The sequence below is a fragment of the Canis lupus genome, chromosome 5 (genome assembly GCF_003254725.2).
Source record: "Canis lupus dingo isolate Sandy chromosome 5, ASM325472v2, whole genome shotgun sequence".
Classification (NCBI taxonomy): Eukaryota; Metazoa; Chordata; class Mammalia; order Carnivora; family Canidae; genus Canis; species Canis lupus.
Window position 1 is genome coordinate 9,100,225 of NC_064247.1, and position 19,590 is coordinate 9,119,814.

The 19,590-nt window shown below is 52.5% G+C and overlaps 1 protein-coding gene across 20 annotated transcripts in view; it reads right to left on the reverse strand.

Annotated features, from left to right (window-relative positions):
- The window catches only part of PKNOX2 (PBX/knotted 1 homeobox 2), a 309,171-nt gene that overhangs the window by 41,542 nt on the left and 248,039 nt on the right, over positions 1–19,590 (reverse strand). For all 20 annotated transcript variants that reach the window (XM_049109791.1, XM_049109793.1, XM_035715754.2 and 17 more), the window contains one exon: positions 3,438–3,609. In XM_049109791.1, coding sequence (XP_048965748.1) covers positions 3,438–3,609 — 172 coding nt within the window. The remainder of the gene's footprint in view (positions 1–3,437; positions 3,610–19,590) is intronic.

The window sequence follows — 19,590 nt, forward strand, 5'->3', positions numbered from 1 at the left end:
TGGGGAGCAGGGGCTGGGATTGCTCAGTGAGGCAATTTGCTTGGAGGAATGGAGAATGAGTGGCTGGAGGTGGTGGGATTTATGTCCTAATGGCTGGCCTGGCAGGGCTGGGGCCCATGGGCTGTCTGGGCTGGGGAGGGAGCAGGATCAGAGGGAGACTTGAGGCCCCAGGGTGGGACAAAGTTTTGGGGGACCCCCCATGTCCTCCTGACAATCCCATCTGTGAAAGTCAATATTCAAGGGCAAAGGAAAGCCGCCCTGACACACATATATATAAAAAATAAATCTCTCAATTATCTCAGCTCATTTGCTTGGGGTCTCTCATTTTATGTCCCTGCTCCGCTGCGCAGTATATCTGTCCGGATAAAGAGTTACAGTCCGTTGGGCTACGTGTGCGGGGTTGTAAAAAATACAGATGCCAAATTAACTGGCTGTGGCACTCAGCAGCTGATTGAGCTGATAATGACGCGATCTGACCTTTTTCTAATTTCTAATTATGTGCATCTCGGCTGTGCTGGCTACATGATTCTTGTTCTAATGATGGCCCCTGTGGTTGGCCTCTTGAGCCGCTCCCTTCCAACATGGGACCGTAATCAGGGAGGCAAAGGGCACTGCTGGACTCCCCAAATAAAGTTGCAGGGTCCCCGCCCCACCGTCTCTTAGATGGCCAGGAGGAGAGGTTGGGGAGGTGGGCCTCCTTACCTTAGCGATACTGCCTTCGAGATTAACCTTCTGGATGCCACCCATTTTTAAAGGACATTTAGTTCCACGCGCCATCTCGTTAATTTTTTTTATTGCAGTCACATGAGATGGGTGTCTTAGCACTACAGATGAGGAAACCAAGCTTCAAAGGAGTTACATCATGAAAGTCACACACTCAGTGAAGCCGGGCTCCGTCCTGTGTCTCGAAGTGCTCCTTCGACTCTCTATTTAAACACCTGACCGGTAGGCCAGCCATTGACCGTGGCCAACACCTTTAAGTAAATCAGGTCCACGTGGGTAGATGTGATGTCTGAGGACTGGTCCATCCACTGAACCAGTCCCAGCCCAGTCACCTGGAATGAGAAGACCAGGGAACACCAGAGGTCCGGGGCCACGGGGCATCCACATCCCTAGGTCAGGTGCTCATGTAGCACATACCTGACCAAGTTCTGTTGGGTTGAATCAAGAAATTTGATTCTTTGGGTGACAAAAAACCCAGAGAGATCCAGGTAGTGTTAGCGAGGGGAGAGCACAGAGCCAGCAACTTACTGGTATTTTCCAGGTTATACTAGAAAAGGAGGCGGTTCACAGGGTGTCTTTGATACTTTCACCTGGCAGGGAGTGGTGGGCAAGGTGTGTGAGGTTCGTTAGGACCCTAGGACTCCTGCTTCTTATAAACGCTTCAATTCTTTCACTTTACTCAGCCTGATTTTACTTTTTCCTACCAACTTAGGCCTCAGCTTCTTTTCATGTCATGTGTCAGGAGTGGGTCCCGGCCCCTCAGGTCCATTCTGCCTTGCACAGAAGTAGCTGCCACAGGCCCTGGGTGGCTCATTCGGTTGTCTTCGTTCAGCTCAGGTCATGATCTTAGGGTCCTGGGATGGAGCCCTGCACTGGGCTCCCTGCTCACTAGGGAGTCTGCTTCTCCATCTCCCTCTCCCTCTCCCCCCTGCTCATGTTCTCTCTCTCTTGCACACATGCGTGTGTTCTCTCTCAAACAAATAAATAAAATCTTTATTTATCTGAGAGGGCATGAGTTAGAGAAGGAGCAGGGGAAAGGGCAGAAGCAGATTCCTTCCTCAGCAGGGAGCCTGACATGGTGCTCCTTCCAGGCACTCCAGGATCATGACCTGAGCTGAAGGCGGATGCCTAACTGACTGAGCCACCCAGGGGTCCCAATAAATAGAATCTTAAAAAAGAATAGGAAGCTGCCTCCTCCCCTAGCTCCATAGCTACTGTGGGTCTAAATTCCAAAGACCTACTTCGGAGCTGCAGTTCTGAGATGGTGGTCAGCTGAACACCGGAGAGGGCCAGACCAGCCTGCAAGGAACCGGACAGACAGTGGTCTGGGCTCCTGGGAAGTGGGGCTGCTCCAGCCCAGCCAGGGGCGAAGGAAGGCCAGGGATGGGCAGAGCAGACCCAGGGCTCTCAGATACCAGCTAACATGCCTGATGGCAGGCAAGTGCTCACGCTCTGGCATGTGCTCCTTCTCTCTAAACGCCAGCCCCACTGTGACACTTCACCAATTTCCAGGCCAGGGTGGGCTCTCCCGGCAGCTCTTCCAGACTCCATGAAATATCAAACTCGACTCCTGAGAGAAGCAGTGGGGTGGATAGTTCACAGCACAGAATAATATAGAAGTCACTTAAATCTGTTCTGTAGGTGCTCTGAGTGTGTGTGTGTGTATGTGTGTGTGTGTACATTGTTTTGGTGCCACATTTGCTTTTCTAATTCTATTTCTCTTTTGGGAGCAGGTTATCAGCTAAACTCTGGCTACAAGAGGTCAGCACTACCATTGATTTATGGAGGAGCGTTTTGCAGAGTTTCCAAATTCACCATGCATGATCTAGGTAATCTGCCCACAGGAAAATCAAAAATTGTGCTTAATAATTAATAATTCCAGGATGACTATATATCATGATGAATGAAATCATGAACAGAGCAGCTTCCCTATTGCTTGCTCTCTCTCTCTCTCTCTCTCCCTTCCCCTCTCTCTCTCTTTCAACACAACTCCCAGGGCTAGAAGAGAATTTTAGATGTCACCTGTGGTAGTGGGTATCAAATCTCATTGATGATTGCAATTGCCCGGGAAACTTAAAAAATTGTAGATTCTTGGGCCCCACCCAATTTACTGAATCACAGTGTCCAGGTGTGGGGTCCAGGAATAAATATTTTTTAAAAACCTGTAGTGATTATCTGGATGATGATAAATTGGGTTTTGGAGCCTAGTCTAGGCCCAGATGGACAGGACATCCGCTGGCCTTCTCAACATGACTGTGTCTGCAGGCTTTTTTCTCTGCTGATGGGTTTAAATATGCCTGTTGCCCTCATCCTCCACACAGGAGCGCACTAGCCATCAGCTCCTCTCTGAGTGGCCCAAGACATATTTATTAACACGCCAGGACTGGAATCCTCAGAACAGCTACACCAGACCTTCTGGCTCCCATGACCCTCCTTCCCTCCTGTCTACACTGCAAAGGGGGCAGGGTAGTGGGATGCAGGTGTGCAGAGAACAGAAGGCCATTGGCAGCAAAACCTGGGCATGCGACTCTTGGGTTAGGAACCAGAAATGGCTCTCAACTGCTAGAATGGGTGCATCTAGTGCCTGCCCCACAGCGGGCACCCCCAAACTTCTGTTGAATGAATGGAAGGAATAAAAGGATCATTTCTAAGGCTTTTGGAAGGATCAAAGGGTAGGAAGACCCTAGCCGGGGTGGGGGTTGGAGGGTCTTTACCAGATTGTCCAGTTCTGGGTCATCGCTGAAGAAGGGTTTGTGCTCCTGCTCCTGCTGGTGGACAAAGTTCTCGATGTCCACATCAAAGCTGGCGGAGGTGATGCACTCCGAGCCCTGGGTGGCCTGTTCGCATTTCTCAAACAGCAGCGTCAGGAGCGGGAAAAGAGGGTGCCTGCGGGGACAGCAAGAGCTCACACATGCGCACACACACAGACCTGCTGCTGGCGGGGCTCGGAAGCCACCGGGGGCCCCTTGCCCACACTCCCAAGGCCCCCATGCCAGCCTGGAAGGCAGCACCTCATTCCCTGGTCTCCCAGCTCCTGGGGCCTTCGAGGACTCTATTCCTCCCCAGTGGGTGCCTAACCCTTCTCTTTAGTCAGATAAGCTGCGCGGATATTTGGTGAGAGATGAGGGGTATCACCCTTCACGGAAATCAGTGTCCATTTCCCGCTCAAGGTCAACCCGAGAAGGAAGTGTAGGAAGTATCCAGAAAAGTCCTGCACATGAGCAGTAGTGGTTAGTAGAGCCAGCTGAGGGCAGCAGATGTGCACACCTGTGTGTCTGCAAGTGTGCACAGGGGGACTGTGTGAGCTCGAATGCTCATCCATACACGGTGGGCTGGTGTCGCCACCTCTCCTGAGTCCCCTGGCTGGGTCACACACCCCAGTTACATTTATACAATCTCCCTGCACCTTCCTCTCATTGCACACTTAGCACAACCGTGACTCAATGATTATCTGCATCCCTGTTCTCTCCCAAGATTGGCCCTGTTTTAATGATCATTGTATCCTTAGGACCTACCCTGCCCTGCACACTTGTGAGTGGGGCAGCAGGCACTTCCTAAATATTGGTGGCTGATGATGAATGAGCAAGTGAAGACAGTGTGAGTGTGAGCATGTGTGAGTGTGTGGGTGTTGTTCTGTGATTACATAAGCTGAAGTGCCTACTTCAGTCCCTGACTGGCTCTCGGGGTCCTCGCTTAGACATCACCACCTCGGGGAGGCTTCCTTCACTCCCCTGCCTCTAACCGCGGCTGATGGCTCCCTGAATGGTTTGTTTTAGTATCAGCCTTCCTCACTAGACTCTGAGCGAGATGAGGGCAGGAGCTGAGCCTACCTCCTTCATCACTGTGTGTCCAGAGTCTGGAAGAGGTACGTGGATCCCAATAAATGTTTACTGCATATTACATGTGTGTGCGCCTATTTGCACATACAAGGGCACATAATTCTTATTTCCCCGCAGCATGTGTGAACAATTAGGTCTCAGCATCCAGCATGTGTGCAGGTGTTTGCACAGCTTGCTGACGCTGACGCTGGACCCTGCAGCCTCACTCCCTTCCACTGCGATTCCAGAAGAGCGTCTGCCCACATCCCTCTCTGGTCTCCCCTCAGCCCCTTGGGAGCACACAATCCAGCTTTTTTCTGCTTGATGAAGCCCTGCTTGCTGGGAGAGGAGGAAGTACATGCGTTGGGCCTGGTTCCCAGGTCTCTGCCAAGAGCACATTCTAGCCAGCACTGTCTGATAGAACTTTCAGCCATGATCGAAATGTTCTACAATTTCCTCTGCCCAATATGGTAGCCACCAACCCAGGGAGGCCAACAAACACTGGAAATATGACGGTGGACCCTGCAACTCTGAATTTTAAAAGATTATTTATTTATTTATTTATTTATTTATTTATTTATTTATTTTAGAGAGAGAGAGACAGAGAGAGCGCAGAGCTTGCAAGAACACAAGTGGGGGGAGGGTGGGACAGAGGGAGAGGGAGAAGCAGGCTCTCCATTGAGCAGGGAGCCCCATGCAGGGCTCGGTCCCAGGACCTTGGGATCACGACCCGAGCCAAAGGCAGATGCCCAACTGACTGAGCCACCCAGGGACCCCTGACTTTTAAATTTACTTAACTAATTTTAAATAGGTAGCCAGGGTGGCTAGTGGCTACCATACTGGGGAACACAGTACGTCTTGCAGAGACAAACAGACCAGGCTTTCTTCCTCCCAACATGCTACGAACACAGCAAGAGAAAGACTGACTATCCAGCCTACAGTGTTGGTGTACAGATGGGGGAACCACTAATGGCCTGCCCCGTGCTGGGATTCTGGTAATTCTGGGCAATAAGACAGAAGGCTCTCAATGCCATCCACACCCACAGCTCTACTGACTGGGCATTCTGCTCGGGCTCAGGGGCACTGGCGGATGAGGAGAGGGACATGCCTGCTTCAGTTGAGCCACTTGGCGGGGCAGCCTTCCCCTGGACACCACCTCCTGACCCTTGTCTTGGGAGCTGTTGCACACACAGCTGCCCCCCACCCAGGCTGCAGCCGAGGTTACAGTCTGGAGAGGAAAGAGGCTGGATGTCTGAGGCGGCGCGTGGGCAGCCCCCAAGAGCTAGCCCATCTCCTGGGCTCCCAGAGGAAGCTGGCAGGGCAAACCAGGGGTCCCTTACCCGTCCGGCTGAAGACAAAGAGAAAACCAGGTGAAGGGGTTAAACTCCAGTGTAAGTCTTCATTTGCAGCCACTAATACCGCAGCATATTATAGTCTAATCTAACCTGATCCCAGTTTAATGCAAGATTCTCCTGGCCCTGAGTGGAATACCAAAGAAAGCCTCAGTGGCTGTAATTTAAGCAGAGCCCTGCAGTGGTTTAGCTGAGGGACATGAAAGGCAAATTCCAGACGGTGTTATGAATTATTGCGCCTTATGAACCTTCGTACTCTCAACAGATGCCTGCTGCCATTTAAACAGCCACTAGATCAATTAGGAATGAAAGGCACAAATCGACTCTGTACAAGGGCACTAAATTACCAGGAACTAATAATCCGCAGCATCGTGCCAGGTGGTGGGGGTGCGGCCCCCGCCCGAGCCCCGCAGCCGCCGCCGGTCACCGCAGGTTCCTCCCTCGCTGGTTGCAGGGAGGGTGGGCAGCGGCTGCATGGGGAGGGGATGGTCTATGTGTGTGCATGCGTGTGCACACATGTGCACCTGGGTTGAATGTTGGCTGCCAATGAGAGCGGGTGTGAGTGTTGTCCAGGTGTCCTGGCCTGTGCGTTGCTATTGTGTGTGCACACACAACGCATTTTTGCAGTATGCGTGCACATGTGTGTATGAAAGCGGGATGCAGATTTGGTGTGCTGTAAGGTGTGCATATGCCCCGTGTTGTATGCAGTGCGTGTGCGCATGCGTTATGTGTTATTTGCAAGCAGTATGTGTGAGGGGTTTGTGTGTTCTGTGTACACAGCCTGAATGGCATGTGGGGTGGGGAAGAGGGATCTGCGAGTGATGGAGTCTCCCAGCGTTAGAGTTTAGGTAGGCAGGGAGAGTAGTCTTTTTTGCCACTGTACTTACCCCTGCAGGGCAGACAGTAGTCAGGGAGGGCCTCTCTGAGGAGGTGACATTTAAGTTAAGCTTCCAGTGATGAGGAGGCAGTCATGCAAAGATCTGAGGGAGGGGCCATTCCAAACAAGGAAAAAAAACAAAAAACAAAGTATTTAAGGTAGAAATGAGGTTGGCACGTTTCTAGAACAAAATCCAGATGAGTGTGTGGAGTGAGGCACGCAGGACGGGAATGGAAGGAGAGGAGGCTGAAGAGAAGCAGGTGTTAGACCAGAGGTGGGGGCTGAGGTAGGACGGGGGCATTGTCACACACACTGGGGAGCAACGTACACTCCCTATGCAGAGTGACAGCAGGGGCCCTTTTTATAAACTTCTCACTTCCAGGTGTCAGATCTCCCCAGAACATGTGTGCATGCATGTGTGTGTGTGTGTGTGTGTGTGTGTGTGTGTGTAGGGCATATCTGGGGTATTTTCTATGGCTTCTGCTATCTCTCAGAATAAGGAAACATTTTCTATTGCTGCCCCCCTCCCACCCCAATTTAACCAGGGACCCCTGGAGCACAGAGCAGACCCCATGGACGCCCGCATGGACACCTGTCTCCAGCCCCCACCCCCACCTGAGCCACACTATCAGCTCCCACACCTCTCTTCTCATGGACACCCTCCCCAGGCTCCTGCTTCTGGCCACTCTGATCCCTGGGTCCCCGAGGCCTGGGGCTCAGACGGCACCGGAGCTTGCCCACGGCTTTCCTACAAGTGTTCGCCAGGGTCAGTGAGCTGTCTGTGGCTCCCATGCTCTATCTGCCTGGATCCCTCGATAAACCTAGATGGCTACCTGCTACTTCAAGCACGGGGACCATTGAGACACTCTACACACACACACACACACACACACACACACTGAGAAATAGGCTGTTTCTTAATGACTCAGCTGGGTTCCATGGCTGCAGTCATGCTGCGGGCTCCTCTAAGGCTGTCCCCAGCCCAGTCCCCAGCCTCTGGCCCAGCCACCCGGCCTATGGGTTGACCTATATTTCTAAGCTACCCTCCAACATCACCCCAGAAGGCTGGAGATGAGGCCGGAAGCCTCCTCCATGCTGCAGGCTGGGGTAAGCTGGGGGTGAGTAGGTCAGGGACCATGGGAGCTGGGTGTCTTAGCCTCCTGGGATGTGAATGGTCCCGCCTGAACCAGGTGGGGGATGGCAAGAAGCATTTCCAGTTAGGCGTGGGGTCTGGTTCTTTATTCCTGGCCTTCTCTGAGCTTCGGTTTGGCCAGCTAAGATGGGTTTTAAGGAGTTCCTCTTCCTGCCGTCCAGATCTGTCCCACTGTGGGTCAATACCCTTCAGAGGCTAGAAGCAGGAATGTGGAAGCTCCGTCCCCGGTGCCCAGACTATGATGAACAAGATATGAAAGATGACCATTAGACTTTATTTCCAAAGAGTGGAGGACATTTGACCTCCATAAGAGCTCACCTTCTCCCTCCCAGATCTTTCTCCACTCTTCTCCCCCTGTCGCCTCCCGCCTGACCGCCCCCTCCACCCCAATCTCTCTTAAGCCGTTCAAAATTTGGAGGAAATAAATCTCACTGCACTAATTCAGTGAGAGTTTGAGCCTCGTCAGTGCAGAACAAATAAAAGGAGTGAACTGGCATGACATTTTACTGCAGAAGAGAGGTCGTTTCCAGCCACTAATAAAAAGGATTTGACACAGACTAATAAAGAGAAATGAATTTCTCTAATGGCCTAATTTAGCACATTCAGCATTGTGCCTCTGCCTGGGTGCTGGGAGGGGGCGGGTGGGAGCCGTGAGAGCGGACAGAGCCAGGAGCAGGGGAGGCGCCGGGGCTCAAGCAGAGGGGAAGAAGAGATGATCTCAAATCACATTTTATTATTTCTTTTCTCTTTTCGGGGGCCCTACCCCCATCCCCCACCCTCATCACCTCTCCTCAGGAGCAACTGAACCAAAATCAAGCGCGAGATACGCAGTTTCCGCTAACGATCCAGAGACATAAAGAACTGCTCTCCGTAGAACCGCAGTCTTGTGCTGGCTTAGGAAGGTGATTAAGCCGGATGTACTGATTTCTACAGGGGTTTAAGCCGTCGTTTGGTTTAATTACTTCTGACATTTCTGCCTTCGTCTGTTTTTTTACATCACCCATGTGCTGCCCTGGAATGCCCAGTTTGGGGCTGCCCCGCCCTCCAGGGAGCAGACTGGGGACAGGGCAGGATGTGGGCTGAAGCCCTTGGCAGTGGCCAAGGCCACCCTCCCTCTGGCGGCCTGGAGCAGCCCCCAGTCCAGCCCCGAAGCAATCCTGCCCTCTCCGGCGAGGCTTCCCAGAGCCTCCTTGGGCAGGCGAGCCTCAACACCACCTGCCCACCGTACTCCTCCCCGCCTCAGGACAGGTACTCTCAACATGGGTTGGCCCGATTGGCTTCTCCAACATTCAAAGGCCTCCAGGGATGGAGACCACCACTTCCTTGGTAATTCATATGCTCGGACCCAACTTCAAGTTCCCCTATAAGGCTGAAGCATGTTTCCTTTTGTTTGAAGGACTCAAGAAAAGACAGTGGGACCCTTTTCTGTATCTCTTCCTTCCTCCTTGGACAACCTGGGCTTTTGGGAAAAAACATTTTTTTCCATATTTCTTTCCGCTTAGAGGACTGGAAATACAGAAGCAGAGGCAGGAAAAAAGTTAGAAAGAATACAAAAAATAGAGAGCTTCAGGGAAGCTCAGATGTGACAAACATAAGAGGCAGACGGAGAAGAGATACGTAGCAGAGCAGAGCGCCAGAGACTCCGGGGAAGCGGGGGGGGGCAGGATGGTCATACGCAGTGGGGCACATTCGTGTCGAGTTCTCTTTCTGGGTGATAAACCTTGTGATTCACAGTCATGCCACTCCGTCACTTCTGAGCCTCTCAGCCATCCCTTCCCTTGTGACCTTGGCCGGGACTGCGGACCTCAATTATGGGTCCAGCCAAGTGTGTGGCAGCCTGCCTGGCTGTCTCCCTCTTCTCCCTGGCACTGCCCCTGGAGCCCCTAGGCCTGTCCTGTACCTCGCTCAGCCCAGACTCCTCGGGCTAGGGGGAAGATGGGCAGAGGAGGCTGTGCGTCAACCCTCACCCCGTCCCCAAGCCCTGGCTGCTTCTTCCAAAGGGCACAGGGGCCAGAGCCTCCCCGGCCCTTCCTAGCTGGGATGGGGGATGGACTGCTCAGGGTGTGGAATGGTTGGTAGGAGAGCAAAATTTCTGGGTGGAGATTTTCAGTGATGAGCTGGTGGGACAAGAGGCCTGGTCGGGGCCAGAGGACATTATTAGTCTGGTGGCCAGCGAGGTGGGCGAAGGTGGGAAAGGCAGTGATCAGGCTGGCTCTGCAGCTACCCACCTAGTCTCCACTCACACACACAGTGCAGGTCTCCACTTGCCAAAGGCCCACCACTTGGGAAACTACTGTACCCACGGGCTGGCATTTTGATCCTTTATTTCTAGCGCTTCAGGTCAGAGGTCACTGGGATCAGAGATTCACAGACAATACCCTAGAGCCACTTTCTGGGACGGGCCCGTCTTTTTCCTGGGCATCTATTCAGGGCCTGATGGTCCATTACAAGTATTCATTCTCACAACTATCGTTCTCCTGGATGCCAATGAACTAATAAGTTCACACTTCAGGTGCTTTGGGTATGGCCTCAGACTTCTCTTCAGTACTTTTTTCTTAAGAGTCGAAAGAGAATGTGGTCTTGGCCAGACAGTGGGTGGTCCCTGGCCCCTCGTCTTTTCACTGACCGCCTTCACCAACGGAGGCAATCTGGACTTCTCGCGCCCACCTTTGCTCCTGCCACTCCTGAACTGTGTTCCTGCATCTCTACCTGTCACCTGTAATAATCTTCAGAATCCATGTCAAGATGCCACCCATTCCACCAAGGCTTCCTAGTGGGTCTCTCCAGCAAGAAAACCATTGCCGCCTCTGAAGCATCATAGGAAGCACTTTGGGGTTTCTATCTTGACCTCGCTCATAATTTAAGGTGAGAAGCTCGGTGGTCTGAAATAAGCATAGACTTTAAGGTGAGACAGCTGTGTGACTCGGGGGCAAGTTACTGAATTTCTCTGAGGCTCAGTTTCCTCTTCTACAAAACAGGGCTCATATCACCTACCACGCAGGTTACTGTAAGGTTTCAATGAAGAGACACGTAGAGTGTCTGACACTTAGTAAGCTATCAATTAATGCTTGTTCCATTTCCCTGGAAAGGTGTGTGGGCACCTTCTTTATTCAGAGCAACATTGACACCATCGGCTCCAATAAATTTCTATTCCCATATCCACTGACTCATTTGGCAGGGAAAACAAGCCCACGTGCCAATTCAAATAGAGGCACAGAAAGAGGAGGAGGAGAGGCGATGTACAATTTATCAGAACTCAGAACCTCTTTTTTTTTTTAACCAAAAAAGCACTGCCAGTAAGAATTTATTTTTATTTCCCTTATGACACTCATTAAATTCTACTAACTATAGTTGTTTGTGCACAGATCTGTCTTCCTCACTATGTGGTGAGCTGCTCTGGTCCACGAGCTCATCTTATCTCTTTTTGAATTTCCAAGGGTCAAACACAGTGCCTGGCACACAACAGAGGATCGACAAATGTGTGGTGAATCAACCAATGGGAACAAACGAACTATGGGAAGGGAGGTTCTAAGACGCAATCCTGAAGTTCTTTCGGGCTCAGAATCCATCCCTTCAGCAAGACTCAGATCAGACGCTGCCATCTGGCAGCTTCTAGCTACAATGGCTACAAAAGGACCTGTGTTCCTTGGGCTCTGCTGGCTTGTGTGTGGGGTGGGGGCTGGCAGGGTCCTGGAGGGAGGGGGTGAGTGTGAAGGAAGAGCTCGCCCGGCCCTCCATTTCCCCTCCCCTCGAAGGCACCAGATGGAGAGAGCAGAGTGGGGTGGGGGAGAAGGAGCCAGCAGCTCCTGGTTGGATGTATTTTTACCTCAGGTGTGACGTTGAAGCCATGCGGGTGTATTTTTAGCCCTGCCTAGTGGGTGGTGTGTTCGCCTGGGTTGCCTTGGAGAGGACTTCTTCTTGTTGCTAAATTGGAATCGCATCTGCTAGGGTTCCTGGGCTCCAACCAGCTCTCCTCCCCCAGGTGGGTGGACAGGTCCATTCCTGGCAAGGGTGGAGCCCAGCGCCGGCCAGTCTGCTCTGTCCCCATCCCTTCACCCCCTCTACACACCCCTCCCTCCTGGCACATTAAAAATAATAATAATAAATGTGAGATCTCAATGAAGTGACTGCCAAGGCGAGTCTGCAAGGGTACGAATACAAACAACCTAAAGCTAGAGACCTGTGAGGACCTCACGTCTGGCCCCTTCATTTTAAGGAGAGGTGACTCAGGCGCAGAAAAGGGAAGTGTCTTTCCCAAGGGTAGCTGGTGAGGGGCAGTCAGAGCTCCTGTCCAAGCCACCAGAGATCTAGCCAGGGCCCCACGTGCAGGCAGCCTGGAGGGGGTGCAGGGGGAGGGCCGCTCTCCCTTCTGCCTTGGTCACTGGCAGTGACTAAACACACACCCACACAAAGTTACAAAGGGCTCTTGCACGTCCTTATTGCATCCGAACACTCCATATCCTTCTCATTCCCATTTTACCAATTAACGAACCCAGAAGTGTATCATTAAATAATGATACCAAGCTAGTAAGGGACTGAGTTGAGATTGAAATCTGGGTACCCACGCTCCGAATTCTGTGCTCTTTCCCCTCCCCCGTGTATCACTGAACCCACTTCCTTCTTCTCCCTTTTGCTCTTCTGCCCTTGAGACACGCGCGTCCTTGGGGGTCACAGACCTGAGCCCCCACGTTTACCCTTCGAGCATCAAGATCAACGCAGCGCAAGAGAATCTCTGTCTTATCAAATGAGTTTCAAAAAGAATCTTCTCTCATAATAATAAGGCTTCTGTGCGTTTGGGGAGGGCTTTGACATTTTTGCAGATCTTTCGGTTTCTCGTTTGGTGTCGACCTTGTGAGGCAGGAGGACAGCTTATCTAAAGAGGTGACATAATTTGCCCAATGGTAGAGTCAGAATTTAGACGGAAGTCTTAGTCTTAAGTTCTTTCCACTTGACCATGAAATGGGCTAGTGCTTGAGAAAATCAGAGAGGGGTTAAGAGAAGGGCAAGACTGGCCGGGTCCAGCCCTGGTGAGAAGCCCCAGCCCGCTGGCTCTCCTCCTATTCTATCCTGCACGCTTCACAGCAGCAGGAGACTCAATTGCTGGTTGTCTTCCCTCTTATGAGGGGGACAGATCCCCTGTAGGACTAATCACAGTAACTACTCACGAATGCAGCCACCGTTCACTGCGAGCCTTCTACATGCCAAGCACTGTCAGCTGTTAGCATTGGTTATCTCCTTTAATCCGAATATAACCTTGTGAGGATAAAAGTCAGTGGGTTCCAGGCTCCTGAACTCTTACCAGTGTGCCTTGTCTTGGCGGGGTACCTGGACTTCTCAGCTGGGCCTGGGCCGGGCCGGTGAGCTGCAGAAGCAGCAGGACCCACTGCCTCGGAACACACCTGCTTCCTGGACCAGGCAGCTGCAACCTCTGTGTCTGCCAGCAGCACGTTCAGAGGCTGCGCTGGGCTTGGGGGGCCTTCGGATGCCGGCAGGAGGGGCAGAGAACAGGCTTTGCCAGGTGCCAGGGGAGAACTGAGCGTGGTTTTACTTTCAGATTATGGCTCCAGCAGGATCACTCCCCTGACTATAGTCAACAGCTGAAATGTTATCTCTGATGCCAGTGAATCCAACTGCTTCCAAGAGCAGGGAGTCTGCTGGAGCCCCCAGCCCACAGAGCCCAGCCCAGAACGCAGCCTGGAACATCTGCTCCCAACATCTCGTCTAGAAGCCCTAGCATAGAGCATCTGGTCCTGGCTTTTCTGCTTGGAATGGCTGAATTTCTCCCACATTCTTCTCAGGCCAGCTCACCCAGCACATTCCAGGAATGACCAAGCACAGTGCCAGGGAAGGCAGAGGGTTAGGCCCCAGGGTCAACTCACTGGAGCCAGGACACCCTTTGGTCACAAGGTGGAAGTGTTCTCTCAAAGACACTTCATTAGAAAGTGCCAGTTCCCAGGGTCCTGGCCAGGCAGCTGTGCTGGAGGACAGTCACGGCAGGACCCAGTCCCTCTGTCCAGGCCCCAGACTCCGGGGGCTCCTCCCACCCCATTTACCAGCCCAGCTCCAGGAAAGGCAGCTTGGCCATCATTTCCCTTGGGCTTTGCCTCCCTTGGGAAGAGCAGTGCAGCTCTCCCACACTGTGGGTCAGAAGCCTAGCAGTCAATTCCGCACTATGTGCCAAGTTTATATTATAGCTACTTTATGTCTATCTTTTTCCTACTCACGGACTGATTCGTCTTTTTTCACAACCCCTCTTGGAACATAAGATGATGCTTTACACACAGCGGAGCTCCCTGCATGTTTAACTGAATTGCAGTGTGGAGACCACTCAGCTGGGGGGCCTTTCCAGCCCTATGTCTGCTGCCTCGCCTCTCGGCACTTACCTCCTACCCTGACCAATCCCTGCTCCCGTTTCCCCAAACATCTGATAGCAGCTAACCCCTACGGCCCTCTCACCCGATGCAAGATTCCTTACCAAGCACCTAACGTGCGTTGTCTCATTTATTCCTCTTGCCAACCCTGATGAAGAGGTAGTATTATTTGTAGCCCTATGTTACAGAGGAGGACACTGGGGGCAGAAAGGCTTAGTGCCAAGGGTGGAGCCAGGCGACCGAGGTCCAGAGGCCATGCTCCCAGCCCTGAATGCCACCTCCCTGAAAGCACCAGACTGCTTCGTTGTATCCTGAGCGGGCCAAGGGGACGCATGCTGGCCCCTCGTGCTTAAAACGTCCTCACTCCCTCGGCCCCGGTCCACCCCCTGCAGCAAACACTGGTCTGTGTGTCAGGTATTAGCCTGTATTCCCTAATGTTAGTCTAGTTGTTACTGTTTTCTTTTTTTACAGTTGAGAAAACAGAGGCTCCGAGAGATTAACTCGCCCAGGGCGACAAAGCCAGCGATCACCAAGTCTATTTCTAGAGCTCGTTGCCTTGCCCGGCACGGCCCTTCTGCTGCACTTACGCCTCTAGTTGTAGGGCCAAGCCTGGAGCCTCGGTGACCTCTACTAGGATGGTCTCAAGAAAGCGATCTGAACACTTTCACTGCCCTGTTCTGATCTTCCCCCAAGTGAGCGTGGCTTCTAGAGGGACCCAGTCCCAGTCCGGGTGAGAGGAGACCAAGGAACACAGACAGGGCTTTAGAAATGTCCAGTTAGGACTGGACTCCAGAGTGAGCCGGCCAGGGCAAGGTCTCACACGGGTAAAGCTCTGAGTCTGTGGTTGAGAAGAAGAGAGGAGGCTGTCCCGAACGAAGACCTGGAAGGGCCACAGGAAAGGCCAAGACTCTGAAAGCAGGAAACTACAGAGGAGGTGAAGCTTGGTTTGACTCAGGGTTTCTGGAGCTGCCAGGAAGGAGTTTCTTTAACGGGGAAACCAGGAAAGGCTTGGAATCTACTTGGAGAAGGTGGGGAAGTCGGGGTGGAGGCAGGGCTGGGCTCAAGCAGATGGGAAGAAACAGACCACGCTGGTTGAAACCAGGAAAGAAAATTCACCGCATTAAGGTGAAAAGGCATAATTGCAAATGCCTACTGTGTGCCAGGCACTGGTGGAAGTATTAATTCATTCAGAGAGAACATTTTATGTTTAGAACCCAGGGGTAGACCCGACAGGCCAGTGAGGACCGAGAAATGTAGGAGCGTGGCTAAGGGCATGAATAAAACCAATCTAAAGAACTGATTATATGATGTACTGACCTGTTTACCTCCCCCTGGCTGCACACAAAGGGGGGCGCTTGGGGGGCTCAGTAGGATAAGTATCTGACTCTTGATTTCAGTTCGGATCATGATCTCAAGGGTTGTGAGATGGAACCCCATGTCGGGCTCCGAGCTGGGCATGGATCCTGCTTGGGATTCTCTCTCTCTCCCAGTCCCTGCCCCCTCTCCCTCTCTAAAAAATACATACATACATACATACATACATAGGGGGACCTGGGTGGCTCAGTGGTTGAGTATCTGCCTTCGGCTCAGGTCATGATCCTGGGGTCCTGGGATGGAGCTCCATGTCAGGTTCCCTGCTCAACAGGGTCTGCTTCTTCCTCTGCCCCTCCCCCCAGCTTGTTCTCTCTCTCTCTCTCAAATAAATAGAACCTTTAAATAAATAAATAAATAAATAAATAAATAAATAAATAAATAAATAAATAAATAAATTTTTTTTAAAAAAAAAGGATGTACTGATTTGTTTGAATCAGAGACCGTGGACCTGCAGCGTGGCTGCCTGTGTGGGGTGTGTACTTCAGGCAGGCAAGAGCCAACCAGGTCCCTCTTCACAACTCTGTTCAGTGGTATCACCTTGGTAGCTTGAAATGGGCCGTGGTGGGAGTGTTTACACCATGCAAATCAGCACATGCTACAAATCAGGGCTGGGCTCTCGCTCCCCTCGCCCGAGAGCCCGTTGGCCAGCATACCAGCCTAGAACAGTGTATATTTTTTTTGGGGGGGTTTACTGCCTTTTGAATGAATCCATTCAATGAGCACTGCTTTGGTGCCTACTCCGTCCAAGCTGCCGACTCTAAGGTGTTGTACAAGGTGCCAGAGATGGACCAATGAATAAAACAGACACAGACCCTGCCCTCATGGAGTTCCTGATCTAGTAGGGGAAACAGAAGCACTGTTAGGTTGATCAATTCAACTTCGAGCCACGCCAGGGAGGAGAAGCACAGGGGGCAGCAGCCACCACCCCCACCTCCCCACCCCCGCCCCAAAGCTCCATTCTCCAGCATTTTAAACGCAGAAGCCAAGCACACTGTCCCCCTGCCCTCCCCCCCCCTTCCTCACGGCTCAAGCCTGCAGCCCAGCTTTCCCCATTAATAGCTGGTAACTTCTGAGCTGGGCAGGCCCCTTCCCCGTTCTCAGGGAGCTTGGCAGCCTGCTGGGGGGGAACCAACGCCCCAGCAGAGCCTCTCCAGCCAAGCCTCTCAGCCCAGCCGCCCTCCTCCCCCTCTCGCACCTGGCCAGGCCTAGCTCCCTGCCACTCTTCTGCTCCCCAGGACATCACGGTTTCCATGGGAACCCACTCACTTCAAAGGGGAACGGAGGAGACGGGAGGGGAGGAGGGAGAGTGAAAGCTGGATTAACCTCACCCTCCTGGCCCCATCTCTGGGCCTGGCAACCTGACCTAAGGGCCAGGTCCCCAGGACAGCCCCAACACTGCCCGGCAGCATGGAGGGATGGGGAGGGATGGGGAGGGATGGGGTGCGGAGGGGTGTCCAAGCTAAGTTTGAACTTTTTTGGGGGAAAAGCCCTAGGGTTGAGGTGGGGGCTAAGGAAGAAGAGAACTGAGCTAGGTCCAAACCTGTGGTCCCCACTGCACGGGGCAACCCCTCCTTGGACCCCCTTCTCAGCATTGCTCTCGGGCCACAAACACAATTACCCGCGATGTGCATCCAATCATGGGATCTGCTAGGATTAGACTGAAATCATTAATCTGAGCGGGAGCTCCTGGTTGCCTTGCTGATTAGCCCAGATGATGCTCTGGTATGATCCAATTAAAGACAGACTGCCTCCCTTCTCCCCCCACCACACACACACACACACACACACACACACACACACACACACACTCCACATCAGAAGGAACCAATACATTTCATTAACACGTCCTCATACACAAATAAAATCTCAGGGGCGCTGGCAGGCTCCCTGGGCTCACAGGCACACCCTTCTCTTTTATCACACTGTCCCCCCTGCTGTCCTGCAGGGGGCCTGGTCAGAAAAGGGCCCCCTCCACCCTTCCTTCATCTGTGATTCTGGGAGGGGCTGCGGTGGGGTCTCCCCAAAGTCCGTGCTGGGCACTAATCTGAATGGAGAGAGTCTTGTTACATTTATTGACATAAAATGCCGACTCCCTGATGTGCTTTGGAGCAGCCAGGCTGCCCCAAGGCAGGCAAATCTAATTAAAATTACCCGACCCTTCAGGAGGCTGAGCTCCTTCCCCGGTCATCCGGCAATGGCTGTAGAGAGAGCAGCTGGTACTAATGGGAGAGGTGTGGTTATGGGAGAAAACCCCGGGTCCCTGGGGCAGGAAGGACTGCAGAGAACAGCCAGGCAAAGGTGTTGGCTGTCCTGAGATGCTGGGCAACCGTGTTTGGCTGGGCAGTTGGTGGTGACCGACCTGGGATTCATTCTTCATGGCCAGACACCCGCAGAGATGATTTGGGCAAATGCTGAGGGCTGTTGGGGGCTCAGCCCAGTGGGAGAAGATAAAGCTCAGGGGTGAAGGTGAGCAGGACTAAGTGTTAGTTGGAGGAAGATCTGGCCCTTTATATTTCAAGTGACATCATGATGGATTGCTCCCATGGGAGAGGTGACCCACTTCTCCTGCAGGTTGGCCTAGGTGGGGAATGAGCCTGGGATCTTGGGAAGGGCTGGAGAACCCATTTGCTTTGTGCTAGACACAGTGCCAGGTGCCTACATGGGCTCTCAGTGATCTTACTAAGCCTACTGGTTAGCTTCTGTGGTGAAACTAGAGCTCAGAGAGATTAGTACACAAAGGAGTTAGGACTCAAGCCTGGGTTTCCAGAAACGTGGTTGTACCACTAGTCAGGGGTCTTTCTAGACTATGATCTGTGCTCATTACAGGTCCCTGTCCCCTAGGAGTCTGCAAAGGTGCCTAGGACGGTGTATACAAATCACGTGGTGTGAGGGGGACCCAAGGCTCTGCATCTCTAGACAGCTCCCAAGTGACTCAATGCTGCTAGCCCCTGGGCCATACTGTGGGTAGCGATGATCTACATGGAGCATGATGGCTGTGCTCCCAGGCCATTGGACAATCAGGTCATTTTCAGAGGCCATGGGATTCTCCTCTTCCTTCTCCCGCCCCCCACATAAGCACGAGCCCACCCTGCCATTTAATTTCCAGGTGCCCAGGCAGCCTCACCTCCCCAACCTGATTGTTCTGGCCAGTGGCCATTCTTGGAACATGGAGGCTCTGCTCTGTCTGGAAGGCCCTACTCCAGCCCTTTTCTTCTTCCAATGGACTCTCTTACTAGCCTTTATGCTCAAACTCAAATATTGCCTCCTCTGACCACACCGTGTTGGTTTCTTGTCTGCATATCTGTCCGTTCCTAGAGAGGGAAAAGCCCACCCATTTGCTTTTACAGGTTTACCCTCTATCCCCCGGAGTCCAGCCCAGCGGCTCCACATACTCTAGTGAGTGTTCAATAAATGAGTGTGAAGGAAGGAGGGAAAGGAGGACAGGTGTGCTTCGTCTCTCTGACAGGTACTGTGACCAGGTCTGGGAGTTCTTTGGGGTCCAAGGCAGGGCTCTGTACCTGGCCTGTGCATTGGGCGGGGGGGGGGGGGGAGCACAGGCACGGTGATTTATCCTCCCACCAGGGCTGCGGAAGACCCTCGTGGCAGTACCTCTGGATCAGGGCTCACTGCTCTGGACTCCGTGTTGGCATTAGAGGCATTCAGCTCATCCGAGGAGCTAAAAATAATGCCGACGATAATGATAGTAATGGCAATAATTACCAACATTACCATAAAAGCACTGTCGTTGCAGGGAGGAGTGAGGAAGAAATCAATCCTCTTTCCGTTCATCTTGGGTGGACCATTCCACGTGTTCCTGATCTTGGCACCTGCCGTAGCGAGTGCTAGGGCACAGGTAAGACGTGCTTGCCGATGCACGTGAATGTACGTGCTCACACAAGTGAATGTGAGCAAGGGTCCAACC